The following is a 20,818-nucleotide window of genomic DNA, read 5'->3' on the forward strand; positions in this document are numbered from 1 at the left end:
ACAGTTTCTATGCTCTAGGAACATTTCTTTACAGCAATCTGTGCTAAACATTAATGCTAGCTAATGCAGTGTTTTGGGTGAGAAGATGCCAAGAGTCTGCTCTATTAGGAATCTTACACTCTGGACATTTCAACTACTCTTTCCCCTTCTATCCTCACACACACACTGATGAAATCAGCATAAAAACACACTCGTTGGGTCCAGGGATTAAACTTGGAGAACCAAAAAGTTGGAGCTACAGGAAATGAGCAGTCTAACCCACAAAGGTGAGGAAGAGGATGGAAAGGTTTAGCCAAGAGAAAGGCACAAAGGTTCTAGAGACGACTATCTGGTTAGAGTTGAGCATTTTACATATAATTTCATGTGACTCAACACACAAACCAAACGTTCTGAAGGGGACACGTGGATTCTATTAACCATATGCAGACTAATTCCATTTTTTCAATACAGTGGTTTTACTGCTGTACTAAGTGGCAGAACCCTGTTAGGAGGTAACATTTACTATATGCTTATTATTACTTGTGTCTTACTTACAAAATAACTATTACTAGATAATAAACAGGATGAGAAAAACAAGGAGAGCAAAAACTAGTCCAAGCTGTTTTTTATTTTTCTTTAATTATTATTTATTTTTGGCTGTGCTGGGTCTTCACTGCTGTATTGGGCGGGGGGGGGGGGGGGGGTGCTTTCTCTAGTTGCAGCGAGCTGGGCCTACTCTCCAGGTGTGGTGCACAGGTTTAATTGTGGTGACTTCTCTTGTTGCAGAGCACAGGCTCATCCCAGACCAGGGATTGAACCTGTGTCCCTTGCACTGCAAAGCGAATTCTTAATCACCAGAGAAGCCCTAATTCAAGTTCTGATAGTAAATTATTTTTTTAAAAAAGGAAGGAGGCTGTTCCTGTTTTATCAGATTGGAAGTGGAGACTGATAATTGAACCAAGAATTTAGATGTAATGCAATCTTATGGGTTTTATGTCTTTTTAAAGCTCTGGCTATCAAACACTCAGTTTACATGGGTTTCACAACATGACTACAACTTTACACTCCTCCTGGCCTAGCAAGGGAAGACAAGGGAACCAAAGGGGAATAAAAAAGATCTACAGTCATCCTGCTGAAACCCGAACTAACTTAAATTTTCTCCAAGGGTTTCCTGGGTGGCTCAGAGGTCAAGAATCCACCTGCAATGCAGGCGCCACAGCAGATGCTGGTTTGATCTCTGGGTCAGGAAGATCCCCAGAAGGAGGAAATGGCAACCCACTCCAGTATTCTTACTTGGAGAATCCCATGGACAGAGGAGCCTGGTGGGCTCTAGTCCATGGGGTCCCAAAGAGTCAGACACAACTGAAGCAACTTAGCAAACACACAAGCAAAACTAACCAGATCATGACATGATGGGGAAGGAGAGGGAATCAAGAATATGGATGTTGCTCCAGCAATTCTCTCTGTTCCCTTCTTCCTGCCTGATCACTCGACCAGCACAGAAACACACTGATATTTCTCTCCTCTAACACCTTCCTGTGCCAGCCAGGATCCTACTTCTTTACAACCCTCACTGCCTCCAATTCGTCTCCTCCTCTTCTCTTGCCAGCACGCTGCAACTTGGCTTTGGCCCCCACCACCCCACCTTAACCTATCTTCAGTGTGACCCATGTGGTCTTCTTGGCTAAACGCAATGGCAGATTCCTGGTCCTCATCTTAACTGCTCAGTAGCATCTGACACAGTTCCTCTGTCCCTTGTCCTCTCTGATACACTGTCTCACCTGACTTCCACTGGCATTCTTTACCTCTTTTACTGGTTCCTTCCCAACCATTTCACTTCCTAACATCTTGGCACCTCCAGGTTCAGTCTTATCTGCATTCACTTTCTCAGCGATTTCGTCCAGTCTCCTGGCTTCAAATACCATCGACATACCAATCCTTCCCTCTCAACAGTATATTTCTAGCTCTGCACTTCTCCCAAATTCCAGAATCACAAATGCCAACATTTCCACCCCGATTTCCATCAGGCACCTCACACTCAACATATCCAAAACTAGACCCTCATCTTTCCTCCCCTGCCTTCTTCTCCTATGGCTCTCTTCCCTTTGCTTCCTCCGCTCCACCCACATCAGCTACCTGCTGTTCCCCACACGGCAGGGCTACTTCCACCTCAGGGCCTTTGTTCTAGCTGTTCATCATCCTCTTCCCAAATGTTGTTCAGTCGCTCAGACGTGTCCAACCCCTTGCGACCCCGTGGACTGCAGCACGCCAGGTTTCCCTGTCCTTCACCATCTCCCAGAGTTTGCTCAAACTCATGTCCATTGAGTTGGTGATGCCGTCCAGATATCTCCCGAGATATCTCACCATAATCCCCGCCCCTGGCACTCCACCCATCACTCTTATTGCACTCAACTTTTATTTCCCATAGCATGGGTTACTTTTCAACATAAGACATAACATAATCATGTTAATGTTTATTGCCTGCCTACATTCACCAGAGACCTTTGCTTTATTGGCTCATATCTCCAGGGGCCTTAGCAGTACCTGGTACAGGAGGTCACAAAAAAACCTTTGTTAAATGAATGAATGGGCACTGATGTTACAAATGTGAAGTGGTAACCTCCAGATTCACACATAGGTCATAAGAGTAGTCTTGGGAAACCATCACTTCCCTTCTTCCACGTATACACCTCACACCCCTCGACGCTGGTTAGTGCAGAATTCCTGGGACAACCAAGAAGCTCTGTTAGTCCCCTGTTGCTGCTGCATTTTTTTTTTTTTTTTAAATCTGAAAACATGCCTCAAACCTAGTTATAAGTTATTACAATTTTAATATTCAAACAGAATATTATGCATCTGTCAGATACAGTTATTCCTTAACAGCATTCAAGCCAGCAAGATTTTCCCCCAAGGAATACATCAAAGATGATTTCAAATATCTAGCTATTCTAAAGTAATCTTGTAGCAGCACACCCAGCCTGCACCCACACTCTCCTCATTTGCAAAAGGACGGGAGTTGTTTTTCTCTGCAAAGCTAGCTTCCCACTGTCTCCCCTTAAGGATTAGGACCTTGTCCTGTCATTCACTCCCCTTTACTCTATTGCAACCTCTCTCTACTGGCCCCTTTCCTACCACCTTTTAACACTACTGAAGCTTACTGAATCTTTTTTTTTTTTTTAATCATTTCTCAACCCTGAAATCACAGTCCTTGGAACTGTGAGGATGCTAGTATTATTGGGATAGATCAAGGAGTGACGGCCCAATGAAATTCCTGAGGCAGAGTGAAACAAGGACCGCCCACCCCACCCCAATGCCACTCTGAAAAGGACAAATCAAAGAATGTGGCAATAATGATCACTTCCTGCTGTCTCTTCCTCTGTCCCCATGAAACCTGTCTCTCTGGGCTCTTACCAGAACTCTGACTGTTCCTTCTCTGTCTAGCGTCTCTATCTCTAAACATGATGGTGGTTCCTGACGTTCCATCCTGAGCTTTCTGCCCATCCTTCATGCTCTGCTGAAAAAATTTCATCCTCTATCCTCTGGAGAAGGTAATGGCGACCCACTGCAGTGTTCTTGCCTGGAGAATCCCATGGACAGAGAAGCCTGGTGAGCTACAGTCCGTGGGGTCGCAAAGAGTCGGACATGACTGAGCGACTAACACACACACACATCCTCATTTTAACTACTAGTATGTTTAACTCCACATTTCTAACTCCACTCTTTTGCTCTGAGCTCATGACCCAAAAATACAACGTTTCCCCACTATTGACACTAGTCTCTCAAATTCAGCATCTCCAAAACTGAACAACGTCTATTTCACAAATCTTGTTCTTTCTCTGGTATGCCCTATCTCAGGCAATACCACCAACTGTACAGCTTAAGCAAGAAACCTTCGAGTCATCTTCCTTTACTCTCCCTGGTAAAGTCTCTCCTATCAACCTCAAGTATTTCATGTTCATTGTTATTGTGTTAATTCAGATCCGCATCTTTTGCCTAAACCATTACTTCTCAAGGGAGGTGCTACTGGCTTAACAGACTGAAGAATTCTTTTATACACAATCATCCCACTTAGAGCAGAAAACCTAACAGCCTCCTTTCACGAACTGGGGAGTCCACTCTAGCACCAGGCTTCAAGTACTGAACAGGGTTCCAGGTTTCCGTTTAGTTCCCTTTACTGTGTAGAGATTGCCTGGAGAAGGAAATGTTACCCACTCCAGTATTCTTGCCTAGAGAATCCCATGGACAGAGAAGCCTGGTTGGCTATAGTCCATGGGGTCGCAAAGAGTCACACAAGACTGAGTGACTAACACTTTCACTTTTTTTCACTGTGTAGGGACCAAATCTCCACCCACCACTGCCTGCTTATGGATCCAGAACCTAGGAGGCCTATGGCCTCTATTTGACCTACTATTCCATTTTTGGTCCATGAAGATAAGATGCAGTTTCCCTCTAGGCCTGGCAATGTCTTCCTTGTTTTTCTTTTCTCTTTTTTTAATCTACACTCCTCCTGGGCTTGGAACAGAGTTGACAGGGGCCTAATATCCCTTAACTTCCTTACCAACAACTTCAAAAAATGCTAAAACTTGAAAGTTTATTTTTAAAGTTTGCTACAAGCTCATCTAATGATAAAATAATCCCAAAAGAGACATGAGGCTATTTATAGTTAACATTTACCTTCCTCAGAATGAATATTTGTTATGATTCTTTAAGAAGTATGAATGCATAGTATCATAGGGTAACATCCCAGAGCCCTCAAAACCTGAATTCTAAAATAAATACAGCCCCAAAGGTTTCAGATAAGGATCTGCACAGCAGAGCATAAAGTCATGACACCATCTCTCTTATTAAAGTTGATTTTTCTAAAGAGAAATTTAAAATTACTTTAAACATAAAAATTTTCAATGAATATTTTAGAATCATCCATATATATAGTTAGTGGTAAAGAATCTGCCTGCCTGCCAACACAGGAGATGCAAAAGACCCAGGTTCGATCCCTGGTTCAGGAAGATCCCCTGGAGAAGGAAATGGCAACCCACTCCAATATTCTTGCCTGGAAAAGTCCCATGGACAGAGGAGCCTGGTGGGCTACAGTCCATGGGGTTGCAAAGAGTCAGACAGGACTGAGTACTTGTCAGGGACAGTCAGTGTACATATACTGTTAACTTTAGAAAAGAAAGCATGACCACTATCTCATTTTATAAATTTATTTATTTTTAATTGAAGGATAATTGCTTTATAATTATAATTTGTGTTGTTTCTGCCATATATCAACATCAATCAGCCATGGGTATACATATGTCCCCTCCCTCCCTCCCACCTCTCACCCCATCCTACCCCTCTAGGTTGCCCCAGAACCCTGGTTTGAGTTCCCTGAATCATACAGCGAATTCCCACTCGCTATCTATTTTACGTATGGTAACGTATATGTTTCCTTGCTACTCTCTCCATTCATCCCACCCTCTCCTCCCCGCCACCCCCGCACCATGTCCACACGTCTGTTCCCTGTCTGGGTCTCCACTGCTGCACTGAAAATAGGTTCACTATCTTTTTTTAAAGGTTAAGTTCAGTCCTACCAAGAAATAAGAATATAGAAAATAACTTCTCAGACTTCCTTCTAGTTTTAAGATGCTTTGTTTAGACAGAGCTCTTGGGATTACAACACACAGTGTGTACAGTAGGATCACCTTCCCTTTTCCAGAGGCCCAGTCAGTTCTGCATAATATGTGCTTAGGCCCTTATCACAACATCGATACACACAGTCTCAAAAAGAAAACCACAACCACAGCACCACAGTGCTCCCCTAGTAGTTATACTGCTCTAACCACTTACTGTTCACAACCAAGATTAAGGGGTGATGTTGCTGCTGCTGCTGTATAGGGAAAGGAAAATAAATGATTTTACTTTATAAGTTGATATCTATGTCCATCAGGAGCTAAAATTTTAAACAGATGTCTAATGGGAAACCAAATATGGAAAATGATGCAGCTATCTATTAAAGCAACGAGATACAGCAAATAAGATATGCAGACATGGAACATAAGCCTATAAAACTTTAAAGGATGTTTTTCCAAAAGAAAGAATATCTATGTTCTCATCTATCTGAACTCCAAAGATTCTTCATATCCTTGCATAGATCTTTTCTTTTTTAAATGGCACAATGCTTTGAAAAACAGTCTGGCAGATCCTCAAAAGGTTAAACACAGAGTTACTATATAATCCAGCGATTCCATTCCTAGGTACAGAATTTCTTTTTCTCACAAGAGAAATGAAAACAATGTCCACCAAAAACATATACACAAATGTACAAGTTTTGCTATGTATAGAAACTTGTATATAAATATACAGCAATATTATTCATAAACAGCCACAAAGTGAAAACAACCCAAATGTCCATCAACTGATGAAAGGATAAATATAATGTGGTATATCCATACAAAGGGATAAAAAGAAATTAAGTACTGACACATGCTACAACAAGCATGAACCTTGAAAACATGGTGCTAAATAAATTGGGCACTTTAAAAAGCTACATATTTTATGCCATGTAGAAAAAATGTTCAGAATAGGCAAATTTATATAGACACAGAAAGTAGATTAGTGGTTGCCTAGGATTTGCCTGGGGTTTGGAGGAAAATGAGTGACTGCTAATGAGTGCAGGGTTATTTTTAGAGTCATGAAAATGTTCTAAAATTAACTGCAGTGATGGTTACAAATCTGTGAATATACTAAACACCACTGAATTATATGCTTTAAATGGATGAACTGTATAGTATGAAAAGTATTTTAAGAATTGGCAAACATAATAAGCCATACAAGTAAAGTAAAAAGTCAACTGGGGTAGAAAACTAGAAATTCTATTAATTCCTGACTCTGAAACAAAATGCTTCTGCTTGAAGACAGATGAGGTCCTAGAAAATCTGAGAACAGTGACCACAATAAAGAGCCCAGGGATCCTGAGGGGAAAGGTAGAAAGCAATGGGTATTCAAACACAGACACAGATGTCCAAATTATAAAGACATACTAAGAAGACCTAGGCTTCCCTGATAGCTCAGTTGGTAAAGAATCCACCTGCAAGGCAGGATTGGTGAAGAATCTGCCTGCAATGCAGGAGACTCCAGTTCAATCCCTGGGTTAGGAAGATCCCCTGGAGAAGGGAAAGGCTACCCACTCCAGTATTCTGGCCTGGAGAATTCCATGGACTGTATAGTCCATGGGGTTGCAATGAGTCAGATATGACTGAGCGACTTTCACTTTCAAGAAGACCTAAGAATCAGCTTCATTTAAGAAAGTCTTACGTGCATAAGATACATATGGTCATGAAAACTAACAAGAATTTTTTAACTAACAGAAGTAGGAAAAATATGCAAAGATGCAAAATATAAAAACTACCCTGAAAATTTGAAATATTGCTCCTCCAAGGAGCTGGAGGCAAATGGAAACCAGGGGACATGTATACCTATGGCTGATTCATGTTGATGTATGACAGAAACCAATACAATATTTTAAAGCTATTATCCTTCAATTAAAACTAAATTGTTTTTAAAAACCAGAATATTGACAGTGATCATTTCTATGTGGGAGAATATTTTTCCTCCTCCTCAGTTACAATTTACTATATAATCAAAAATAAAAAGCCCCACAAAAATTTATCATGCTTCTAAATGCTCTTTTTAATTGGCGTTACATGGAAACTAGAATAAGAATACCAAATATTTAAATTAATATGTCAGAAAATAAGCAAAGAGTTGGTGATTTTCAACAGAGCTGTTCTTTGCTCTTCTATTGTTCACTGTCATAAAGCTCCATTAACAGAAAACAGGATTAAAGGGGAAAAAAGGCTTAAATGCAAATTTCTAAAATTATATTCTCTTGAGAGAAAGCCGTGCCTCACTATCACTAAATTGGGATCTGGAAATACTTTACCTATAATCACGTTTATCCCTAATTAAAGGGTCATTATATATTTCCAGCTCTTAACATGGACTGTACTTTTAGTACCCTGGCAAATGCCATTGCTCAGATTGTCCAACAGTACTGTAAAAACACTCAGCTATGTGGGACTATCTCATTTTCATCTGTATGTGAAGATGATCTCATTCACTTAAGAGTGTCAAGAAAGAAAAGGAAAAGTCTTCAAAATGAAGACATTTAAAAAGCTGTCATCACAGCCACTTTTTTTTTGTTTTAAAATTCCATTAAATGTTATTTCCTAAAGATTCCTCCCCCTCCACCACCCACCATCTATACAATAGTCAGCTGAAGCTGAAGCTCCAATACTTTGGCCACCTGATGTGAAGACCCAATTCACTGCAAAAGACCCTGATTCTGGGAAAAACTGGAAGCAAAAGGAGAAGAGGGCGGCAGAGGATGAGATGGTTAGATAGCCATCACTGATTCAACGGACATGAGTTTGAGCAAACTCTGGGTGATGGTGAAGTACAGCGAAGGCTGGTGTGCTGCAGTCCATGGGATCGCAGAGTCAGACACAACTCAGTGACTGAACGACAACAACAATCTCAAATGATACAGACTGATGGCCACGAAGAGCATCTTCCTGAAAAGTCCAGAAGGCATCCCATGCAGGTCTCTAGATGAGGACAGTTTATTTCCCCAGAGTTGGGGGTGCGAGATGTGCAAACTGATGACTAACAGGTGACCAAGGTGCTGAGGAGCTGGTCCCTGCTCTAAATCTAACTGCCCGGGCCCCCAGCTCACTGCTCAAACCAGCATGCAAGGACTGCTCACCCTCAAGGCCAAGACTGGTGACAGGAAGCCATGCTGATCTTTCCATTTGTCAGCAGTTATCCAAAAGACACAAGTTTACTGGCTTAATCAATGGGTACAATTTTTTAGTCTGCTCTTTGCTAAAATAAAATGCAAACAAAAACTGCAAACACTTGTTTTTAATAGGCCAAATTGCCACCGAGTTTACTTGTCTGAGGATCAGCAATAGTGAATAGTATTCTATCTCTAGTACTAACCAAAGGAAATAAGTACTCAAATCTTTTTTTTTAATTCCTATAACAGAGAATCAGTGTCCTCCTAAATTCATTTTAATATTGGTTTGTTAGACTGCCAAAGAAAGATCTGAAGCACAAAAATAACTATATTGTTACGGCATACCCTGTTTTATTGTGCTTTACAGACGCTTTTTAAGAAAAAAAAAAAAAAACAAGAGGTTTGTGGCAATCTCGCAATGAACAAGTTTATTGCTACCATTTGTGAAAAGACTGACTCCCTAAAATCTCAGATGATGGTGAGGCCTTCTCTGGTAGCTCAGATGGCAAAGAATCCGTGTGCAATGCTGGAGACCTGGGTCCGATCCCTAGGTTGGGAAGATCCCCTGGAGGAGGGCATGGCAACCCACTCCAGTATTCTTGCCTGGAGAATCCCATGGACAGAGGAGCCTTGAAGGCTGCAGTTCACGGGGTCACAAAGAGTTGGACACAACTAAGTAACTGAGAACACATTTAGTATTTTAGCAATAGTATTTTAAAATTAAGGTATGTATTTTTTTTTAGGCATAATGCTCTTGTACACTTAACAGACTACAGTGTAATATAAACATAACTCATATACACACTGAGAAACCAAAAAATTCATGTTATTGTATTTATTTACTTTACTGCAATGGTCTGGAACCAAATCCATAGTATCTCTAAGATATGCCTGTACGTATTTTTTAAAATAATTTAACCCTGTCCCCAAATTTCTTTCCCAAAGGTTCAGCCGAGAAAACACGTACTGAGTTGTGGGGCAGTGGACACTATGCTACCTGTTACCTGTGGTTCAGGTGACAGGGAGGCAAGCCCAGCAGAGGGATACAGGAATAGCCGGCCTAAGTCCAGGTCCAGATACACTACAAGCCAGCTGTGTGATTAATCCTTGCCAAGCCTTCTCTCTTCACCTGTGCAACATGGATTATAACAGTGCCTACTTCACAGGATGGCCCAAAGGATGAAATATGATTATCCATTTAACCCTCAGGGCCTGTCTGGCACATCACATAGTGATCAAAATAGGCCAGGACTGTGACAGTGTGCTGACACCCCTAGATGCCACAACCCCACACTGATAGTAGACATGATACAAGTGCTTTCATGGGTTATTTCTGCCAGTGTGGAGACAAACACTGGCCCTGGGCAAACTCATTATCTTGGCCCTAACTTACTCAACTTGTGGGCTTGGTTTCCTTTTAGAAAATGAAAGTCTAATAGGTCAGTGGGTTGTTTTTTTTCCTTCTTCCTTAAAAAAACAAAAAACCCAACTTTAAGAAAAAAATTATAAGAGAAACATAGCTTCAGAAAAATTTCAAGACCTACAGATTAAAGAAGATACAGCAGAAGTTAAATCTAACCTTCCTGACTCTCCTCACCCCACATCAGTTTTCAAATTGTACTATAGTGACTCAGATGGTCAAGAATCTGCCTGCAGTGCAGGAGACCTGGGTTGGGAAGATCCCCTGGAAAAGGAAATGGCAACCCACTCCAGCATTCTTGACTGGAGAATCCCATGGACAGAGGAGCCTGGGGGGCTACAGTCCTTGGTGTTGCAAAGAGTCGGACACAACTGAGTGCCTAACACACACAGGGGTTCCCAGAGCAGAGGTGGCTTTCCAGCAAAGGCAAAGGAGGAACGGCCCCAAGGAGAAGCTCTTCCCCCATCACCACCTCAACCAGTGCAACTCTGCTTCTTTGCATCTTACATACTGGCTTTCATAGATTTTAAAACAAAGGTTCCACACCAAAGTTTGAAAACCACAGGACTCAATTACTCTAAAGATACTCAGCTCTAGAACTCTGTGATTCTGGTCTATTAAATCAAATCCTTATAGTTGCCATTATACCTGTATCAAGTTGCCATGAAATTTCCTGAAACTTTCACCTTACCTCTAGCTCAAGATCCTGAGGTTCCATTTCAGAAAGTGATAGTACAGCAATTTTGGTAACTTTACAGACCTCATGGTCTCCTGGAAGTTTGCCCACCAAGGCTTTCTGCCGAATTAAAATAAGCCACCATGGAAGATCTGAAAGAGAAAAGTCATATTTAATGACTGGTTTCTATATAAGGTACTGCTGTCCTAGCAAGCTGAAGCTGAGTTACACAGTATGCAAATGGCACAATCCTTTGGTAAAAGTGAAAGTCAAAGTCAAAGTGGCTCAGTCGTGTCCATCTGCTATCCTCCAGATGCAGGAATTCTCCAGGCCAGAATATTGGAGTGGGTATCCTTTCCCTTCTCCAGGGGATCTTCCCAACCCAGGGATCAAACCTAGGTCATCCGAATTGCAGGTGGCACCCCACTCCAGTACTCTTGCCTGGAAAATCCCATGGATGGAGGAGCCTGGTAGGCTGCAGTCCATGGGGTCGAGAAGAGTCGGACACGACTGAGCGACTTCACTTTCACTTTTCCCTTTCATGCATTGGAGAAGGAAATGGCAACCCACTCCAGTATTCTTGCCTGGAGAATCCCAAGGACGGTGGAGCCTGCTGGGCTGCCATCTATGGGGTCGCACAGAGTCGGACACGACTGAGGTGACTTAGAAGTCTTTACCAGCTGAGCCACCGGGGAAGCCCAAGAACACTGAAGTGGGTAGGCCTATCCCTTCTCCAGCAGATCTTCATGACCCAGGAATCAAACTGGGGTCTCCTGCATTGCAGGCAGATTCTTTACCAACTGAGCTATCAGGGAAGCCCACAATCCTTTGGTAAAGAGCACAACAAAGATAGAAAAATGGCCCTAAAACCTATAAAAACATGTTCAATGGAGATGTAAATTAAAATGTTTTTGTACCATTCTCACCCATCAGCTTGGGGATAATAAAAAAGTATTGTTATGACAGCACATTCTGACAAGGCTGTGGGAACCCGGCACCCTCACAGCGCTTGTGAGAACACAAACAGATGTAACTTTTCCAAGATGTTAATTTTACTATAACTAACATTAAAACATACCCACTTACCTTTTAACCCAGCAATCCCACTCTTGTGAATTTACCCTGAAGACACATCTCAACAAAACAGAAGTATACACACTCAAATCTATTCACAGCAGCAGTCTAACTGCAAACTACGGGAAACAACTTGAATGCCCAGACAAAGAAGAATGGTTGAATAAACTAAGGCACATCTATGCAATAGAGTACTATAAAGAATCAGCTGTAAAAAAGAATTAGAAGCATTCTATAAACTGATAAGGGGATAAACTGGATATATTATTCATATATTAATATCTTTATTGATATATTAATATGATATAATAAGATATAGTATTAAATCAAAGCACAATAAAGTAGCTAGAGTGCACTACCGTTTCTGTAAAAAAAAAAAAAGACAAAATATGCATATATCTACTCATTTGTATAGAAAAAGAGAGGCCGGAGAAATTAGAAATTAACGAGATTGGTTACCTAACAAGGGGGAGGTGGAAATGAGATGGAAGGAAAACAGGAATGAGATAAAAGGGACTGGAACTGATAGCTCTCCAAGTACACCCTTTGACATAATTCTGACTCTCTGAACCATGATAATGTTTTATATCTCCTCAAAAATAAATGATTCAAATTAATTAAAATATGGAGGGAATCCAAGATGAAATGCAAAGAGTAACCCAACTCTGTTATAAATGGAAAATGTAACCCACTGTAGGAGACAAGGAAGAAAAAAACTAAGTAACTTTGGAAAACAGTATTTTGTAAAGATAAAGACAAAAAGAACTGTATACAATACTGTACTCTGGTGAGCAAGTTATTTTTCAGAAGAATATAGGTTAGCAATTCCAGAACTATTTCATGTGCACACTAGGACTGAGGAAATAAGTAAATATATTGATGATAGTGGGAGAGGGGTATAAAACAAATTAACGAAATACTTAATAAATATAAGAAAGAAAGGAAAGAAAATGCCTAGAGGCCCAACAGTTATCTTTTCAATTCAAATTTCTACTTTTCACAAAAGGTTTTTATTTAAATGAGAAATAGTCTATGAAAGCCAGCATGCAAAAGCAATTTTTCATTTTGAGACTATACCCTTTAAAAATACTACCTAATTAGTACCCCCCCAAAAAACTATTGAAACAATGTTTCAGAAATTTCTTATTATAGAAAAACAGCATGGTGGATATATACTGTGCTTATGAAAAAATATTTTTTAAAAAGATACAGTATTTTAATTTCTTCCATTTTTCTCCCAAATACTAATCCACTTTCATTTTAGGCATAGTGCTTTGGAGATGTGCATTAAACGTTTCATAAATGCAAGAGTTTGGAAATGTTTCATAAGTCTTTATAAAGTAGGCTGGAAATTCACTCCAAAGTTTCAAGTCTTTTATAAGTCATTTCATTATTCATGATCATTAAACTTTAACCAAGGACCCACCATGTGCTGGGAAGTACGTCAGGCACGGATTAAGGTTACCAAGCATTTAACATGCAGTAAACCTAACACATAATAAAGCACATAATACACAGTACACTGGAATGTTAATATAGTCTGTTGAATAAAAGGAAGCTCTTACCACAAATCTCTTAACCTTATAAGAATAACTTTTATTTTACATGGAACAATTTAGAGTGTTGGCAGAGGATAAGACAAGCCAACATTAGGAAGCCCTCTTCCTTCTTGTCTTATTAACATTATGAACTGCAATTTTAAAAAATTACAGCAATGACAAAAACACAATGTGCATAATCAAATGTGATAAATGTCTTTCTCATATGCCATCTAATGGTGTAGTACCAAAAATACCAAATTTCAAACACAGAGGTTTTACCCCATACATAGACTCACTTGGGAAAACAAAAAGCACGCTTTTTACACAAAAATGCTGATATTGTCAATACTGAAATTCAACTTACAAACTTAAAAACACTTAAAACATTACAGACTTAAGTTCAATATACCTGAGAGGTTATAATGAAGATTAAATCTGAGAAAATACAATGTAAATGATCTCAAACAACAAGGAACAAAATTTGTTAACAATAGTTTTCCCTTTTCAGAAAAGCCTCAATGTGTTCCTAGAGGTCAGAACTCAGACTCAAATTTTAGCTCCACTATTTATCATGTACTTCAGCATAATACTTAACTGTTCCAATTCTTGGTTTCTCACCAGTAGAATGGGGAAAAATTGCCTAATTCAAAGGGTACCTAGGAGGGTTAAATAATTTTTATAATCCATATTATTAAGAGTTAATGTTTACCAGGTAGCAAAACATACTACAAAGCTATGGTAAGTAAAACAATGTGGTGCTGGTACAGGAATGAACAAATGAATACTAGAAAAGAACACAGCAGACAGACAGAGACCCATGTAAAAACGGGCATCTAAGTTAATGATGACAAAGAGGGGGAAAGTATGGTATGTCAATAACTAGTGTTGAAATACATACTGAAGTATCTGCAGACAAATGTATCTACCTGGAACCTGCTTTGAAATAATTTAGACGCTGGGAATGTGAGGACCATGGATAAAAACACCTTTTTGTAGTTGACTTACAACCCGTTCTACAAATTGCACTGGGTTAAGGTCTCATAAGTCTTTCACTATACAGTTCCTGCCTTACTGTTTTCAGTCTCACACACTGATCAAAACAAAAAAACTAAAAGTAATATAGATAAGAAAATTGATATATACTAGTTATAATCTAAGTAACTTGGGATGATGAAAATACACTGGAGTTACATAGCAGTGATGGTAGGATAATACAACCTTACGATGATACTAAAACTCACTGAATTATAATGTTAAGAGTGAATTTTATGGTGTGAATTTTATCTCAGTTTTAAAAAAAGCTTCTAAAGAACAAAAAAACTTGCTAGGAGTCTTACCTACTAGAACAGTGAATAAAAAACTAAAAAGTATATTTTCTGCCAAACACACAGATATAGGTACTTGAAATAGTGTTTAAAGAAACAAGTAAAATTATCATAATGGAAAGAAAATGAAAAACTTGAATTGGACACTAAGATATTTCTAGGTTGATTCTAGAAAACAAAGCAAAACAAAAAACCTCTTGGGAAATAACAGCAATCTGTATTCCTGTAATTATTTTGTCGTAGGTGAAACAAACACAACAGTAAATACATAGAAGCCTGGAAATCCAGCAAAAATGAGTATGTTAGTTACAGGGTTAAATGATCCAAATATATTTTCTCTAGTTTGAATTTTAAGCTAAGAAAAATGCAAAAGTATAGCATCACTATTGTTTAGCAGTCTCTATCCAGTCAAGCACAATTTTGTAACAAAGCTTTTAAAAGCACTAAAGCAGGTTATTGCATTAATTTATATCACCCACTAGAAAAAGAAACTTGGCTAATTAAAGCCATCACACTGGAGATCTGGATATGTAGTATAACCAAGTATCAAAGGTAATTTATTCTAGCAAGGTCTTTCGGTATAAAGATATTTCCTCAACTTTTAAAATATATTACAATGGGGAAAAAGGTCAATTTTGTAACCCTGACTCCTTTAAAAAAAAAAAAAAAAGACAAAAAATGTGACTTCTCCAGCCAGATAAGAAAACTAACTAGGAAGTGATTATCTTGAAAAGCATGACCAGTTAGGGCAAGCAAAACAATAGTCCTGGAAAAGATTCAATTGCTTGCCCTATACAATAACTGACTCAGTTAAAATAGGGTAAGCAATTGCAGGAGAAAGATTTTTATTTAAAAAACTTTTTTTCTAAAATTAAAATTAGTGGCTTCCCTCACAGCTCAGTCGGTAAATCAACTGTCCGCAATGCAGGAGACCTGGGTTCGATTCCTGGGTCGGGAAGACCCCCTGGAGAAGGAAATGGCAACCCACTCCAGTATTCTTGTCTGGAGAATACCATGGACAGAGGAGCCTGACAGACTACAGTCCATGGGGTCGCAAGAGCTGGACACGACTTAGTGACTAAACCACCACCGTATGAAAATCTTTTCTCCCTACTCACAACCTCACCTCCAAGTACTGCATCTAATATTTCTCAACACAGCTATCCATTCTACTGACATGCATCAATAGAAAAGATCAGCATTTGATTCAACAATGCATGTCTAGCAATCCTTTATTTTTATTAATGTTAATCATACAGAAAATAAAGGAATACATTCCATGTGTTTAAAAATGCAAACATTACATATAAAATTAATATTCCCTTTCACCACTGTTCTCCATTCCATGGAAATTCTTTAAACCTAATCCAAACCCCACTTTATGAGTTCTCTCATACAAGAAGACTAGCAGAGAAAGAGAACAACTGGTTACCATTGCTGGCACTAGTCCTTTCAATCTTACTTGAGTTTAACAACAACTTTTTAAAAGTATTTACTTATTTATGGCTGCATTGGATCTTAGTTGCGGTGTGCAGGCTCAGTAGTCTAGGCTCAAGGGCTCAGTCACCCCTCGGCATGTGGGATATTAGTTCCCTGACCAGGGATCAAACCCACATCCCCTGCATTGGAAGATGGACTCAACCCCTGGACCACTAAGGAAGTACCACCAATGACTTTTTAAACATGCATAATTTAGGGAATTTCCCAGCAATCTAGTGGTTAGAACTCCGAGCTTCCATTACAAGGGCCATAGGTCAGTTCCTAGTCCAGGAAATAAAATCCTACGTTCTTTGAGAATGAGCCCCTAGCATTTTTTTTTTTAATGCAACACAGCTTTATCTCGTCTTTTCAAAGCATTCAATTTAGCCTTCATAGAAACAGGAAGTCATTCCTTTTGTATTTACAGTTGATGGGTTTATTTAGTTATGTAATTACAGTATCAAGTAAAACAAGTATGAACAGGTATGGAAATAAACACAACCCATGATCTACCAGAAGACAGAGGGCTTCCTACCCAGTCTCCACCAGCCTTTAGAGCATCCAACACATCTACCAATGCATTCCTCAGAGGCAGCGAGGAATGCTGGTTAATCTTAAGTGAGGTCCAATTAAAAGAGCTCCTACTGACAGAAATACATACACAGTACATATTCTCTGTGCCAGACACTTGAAGCGAGTGAAGTATCTGTATGAAAATAATTTTGTTTTTCTGATTTTTTTTCCCTTCTGGGTCACCTTTTCCCAAGACTGTTTCTGATTTGAATTGGTTCGGTGGGATTTTTAAGACAATTCAAAAATAACATGTCGTCAGCACTCAGCCTTCTTTATGGTCCAATGCTCATAGCTACACACGACTACTGAAAAAAACCATAGCTTTGTCTATATGGACCTTTGTCGACAAAGTGATAATATCTGCTTTTTAATATGCTGTCTAGGTTTGTCATAGCTTTCCTTCCAAGGAACAAGAGTCTTTTAATTTCATGGCTGCAGTCACCAAGGAGCCCAAGAAAATAAAATCTGTCACTGCTTCCAATTTTTCCCCTTCTGTTTGCTATAAAGTGATGGGACCAGATGCCATGACCTTAGTTTTTTTTAATGTTGAGTTTCAAGCCAGCTTTTACACAAAAGAATTTACAATTATATCCACATGCCAAATTACTAACATTTATTTACTACATACTCCAAAGTCCTAACATAACATTCAATAACCAATATTTAAATTCTTGAAGAGCTTCTGCAGATTATGCCTCTAGAAAGAGCTTAGAGTCCACATTCGAACCAGACGAATCAGAGGATGGAAATGTGCTGGTGTGAAGGAGACAGCGAGTTAGGGAGGGTGATTATAGCTAGCTCACTTTTTCTTTCTTCTGTGTCAAGCTGACAATAAGAATACTTATGTGTTTCTCTGCCATTTCAAGTTGACACTCTGAACTAATAAATTTAAGCCAAATGACTCACTGCTCCTTTTATACTTTAAGGCTTAGGTGCTTACAAATTTAACATTGCTTTATCTTTCTGGTGATTTGAACTTTGACTGCTTTTGAAATGTATATCTGTTCATGCTTCTTGCCTTAAAGTCTGTTTTGATATTATTATGAGCACATCAGTTTTCAGTAGGTTAGCATTCGCTTGCTTTCTCTTTGTTCTATCCTTTTACTTTTGGCCATTCTCTATACATATACATATACCTAAGGTATCTGTCTTAAAAGTAGCTTGTAGATGAATTTTGTTTTTCCATTATGAAAAGCTTTGCTTTTTAACTACTAAGTCCATTCACGGTGTTCCCTGGTGGCTCAGAGGTAAAGAACCCGCCTGCCAATGCAGGTGTATTCTTGCCTGGGAAATCCCATGGACAGAGGAGTTTGGCGGGCAACACCCCATGGGAACACAAAGAGTCAGACTTGACTTAGCGACTAAACGAGTCCATTTATATGTAATGTAATTGTTGAAATATTTAAGAATCATTCTACCATCTTACCATTTCTTCACCTGTTCTATATACTTTCTTTCCTTGTCTTCTTTTGGATTGAGTGTTAAAATTATTATTCCATTTCCTCCCTTTATTAGCTTTTTACAATCTTTTATTATTTTATTAGTGGTTATATTGTAGGGTCTGATAACATGAGCCCTAACTTACAAAAGCCTAATGTAAGTAAGTACTTTTGCCAGTTCCTGGACAGGGAAAGGACCTGAGAAGACCAGCCTTTTTTAGCTCACTATAGTTACTATTACTGCTGTGTGTTTTCATTCTGTGTTAATTTTAAACCTCAGATAAAGCTAACTTTGTTTAAATTTACCAACATTTACTCTTTCCATTGCTTTATGTTCCTTCCAACAATGCCACACTCCTATTTGGAATCATTTTCCTTTTATGTGAAGAACCCCTTAGTATTTATTTTAGTGCAGATACTGGTGGTGACAAATTCAGTTTGTTTGGCTCAAAATGTCTTTTTTTCCTTAGTTTTTGAAGGTATAAAATTCTAGACAGGCACTTTGAAGGTATCACTCCACTGTCTTCTGGCTTCCACTGTTCCTACCAAAGCTTTATTGAATGCCCTTGAATTTAACATGTAGCTTTTCTTTGGCTGCTTTAGGATGTTTTCTTTGACTTCTGCTTTTATCAGTTTTACTATGAGATGCTCAAGTGTGGTTTTCTTCGTATTTTTTCTCTTGCAGTTCAAAGCATTTCTCGATATTGTGACTGTCAGAAACTATCTCTGACTAGTTTCTCTTGATCTCATTTTTTAAAATGCACGAAGTATCTTTAAATGATCTGTTGTATAGCATAGTAATGCACTATGCATTTTAAGAGACTTTAATCATTGGGTAATATCTTAATGGCTTTGTTGCTGTTGTTTAGTCACTAAGTCATTTCCAACTCTTCTGTGACCTCATGGACTGTAGCCTGCCAGGCTCTTCTGTCTACAGGATTTCCCAGGCAAGAAAACAGGAGTGGGTTGCCATCTTCTTCTGCAGGGGATATTCCTGACCCAGGGGTTGAACCTGCATCTCCTGCATTGGCAGGTGGATTCTTTATTACTGAGCCACCATGGCTTATCTCAAGATAAATTATATTCCAATTTGAAGGATCCTGCCTTTCTTTATTTAAAATAAATCTTCGGCAGGAATTTAAATTCAGTCCACTATGTGCATAAAACCTACTTCATTGATACCTACTGCATAAGCTATTAATTGGCCATTTAGTACTTTTAAATGAATATAAGCATAAGTCTATAGATTTTATGTAAGCTTATGCTCAGATGGCAAAGAATCTGCCTGCAATGCAGGAGACCTGGGTTCAATCCCTGCATCAGGAAGATCCCTTAGAGAAGGGAATGGCTATCCACTCTATTCTTGCCTGGAGAATTCCATGGACAGAGGAGCCTGGTGGGCTGGGGTCACAAAGAGTCGGACATGACTGAGCAACTAAAATGCATGAATTTAAATTTCTACTGAAAGATATGGATTCACGGTATGTTTAATATAATTTTTTGCTTTCTATTTAAGGTTATTTCTATTTTTTAAAAGCTACATCAAGAAAAATATTTTTTCTAATAGAAACAGAGATAAAGTAATATATTCCTTTGAATATATTTCAAGGAGCATCGTACACCATTGTACATCAAGTAAGTAGAAATACAAATACTACTACCACACAGCAGTGCTGTTTTTTTCTACTGTGAGATACCTGTAGTTAAAAGTACATATTGGGCTTCTAATATTCTCAGTGACCAAAGAGCCAATCATCAATTTGTTCATCTTCCCAACACAGTAGCAGCTCAGTGTTTCTAGATTGATTGCTCTATTGCCTACTAAAGTGTCCTAAGTCTGGGTATACAGAAACTGACAGTGACTCATAAGGAGAGTGTCTGGGACATGAGGTATGTTTATTAGGGTCCATTTCAAAGGAACCAAATGGTGCAATCAGAAGCATATTCAGCTTAACCTACGAATTCAAACTCAGCCTAATAACAAAATCCCTAATAATGACCTGTCATAAAATTAATCTATTATAATCTATAAAAATATAAAGGCTTTTCTATCCATAACAGTCCTAGAAAACTACAAAAGTCTAAGTATCAATGGGCAAAATGAGTTTCTATTATAAGAGTACATTTTCCACATAACTGTGTCTTTCTCTTGCTAAAGTGCTAAGTAAGATGTTTCCTTACATGTTTATTTAAAATGTTAATCTATTACATGCTTTCCTACCTATTAAACCCCAGCATACTAAATATAATTGGGGTTATTTATGGTGCAAGTTTATCATCATGAAGATAAACTACTGCTTTGAGGAGTGACCCAAGTATGCTGTGAGGTTGGAGGCTACAGGCCTCTCTGCTTGAGGGAACACAAACCCACAGGCTGTAACGAACCTGAGGGCCAAGTCAAAGTCAATTCGATGAATAACCTTCCTTTTCTGCCCTGGATGGCTGATACTGGCCACATCTAAGTAAGTGAGTTGTTTGTTTTTTTTTAATCAAAAAAATCCTTTTTAAAACACAATTAGACCTGATAATAATT

General features: G+C 38.9%; 1 protein-coding gene across 9 annotated transcripts in view; it reads right to left on the minus strand.

The window, feature by feature from the left end:
• Positions 1–20,818, minus strand: part of INPP5F (inositol polyphosphate-5-phosphatase F) — an 88,424-nt gene that overhangs the window by 32,244 nt on the left and 35,362 nt on the right. For all 9 annotated transcript variants that reach the window (XM_081535933.1, XM_081535968.1, XM_081535937.1 and 6 more), the window contains one exon: positions 10,870–11,006. In XM_081535933.1, coding sequence (XP_081392059.1) covers positions 10,870–11,006 — 137 coding nt within the window. The remainder of the gene's footprint in view (positions 1–10,869; positions 11,007–20,818) is intronic.

The sequence above is a fragment of the Giraffa tippelskirchi genome, chromosome 2 (assembly GCF_054371585.1).
Source record: "Giraffa tippelskirchi isolate mGirTip1 chromosome 2, T2T-mGirTip1v1.2.pri, whole genome shotgun sequence".
In the NCBI taxonomy this organism is placed as follows: domain Eukaryota; kingdom Metazoa; phylum Chordata; class Mammalia; order Artiodactyla; family Giraffidae; genus Giraffa; species Giraffa tippelskirchi.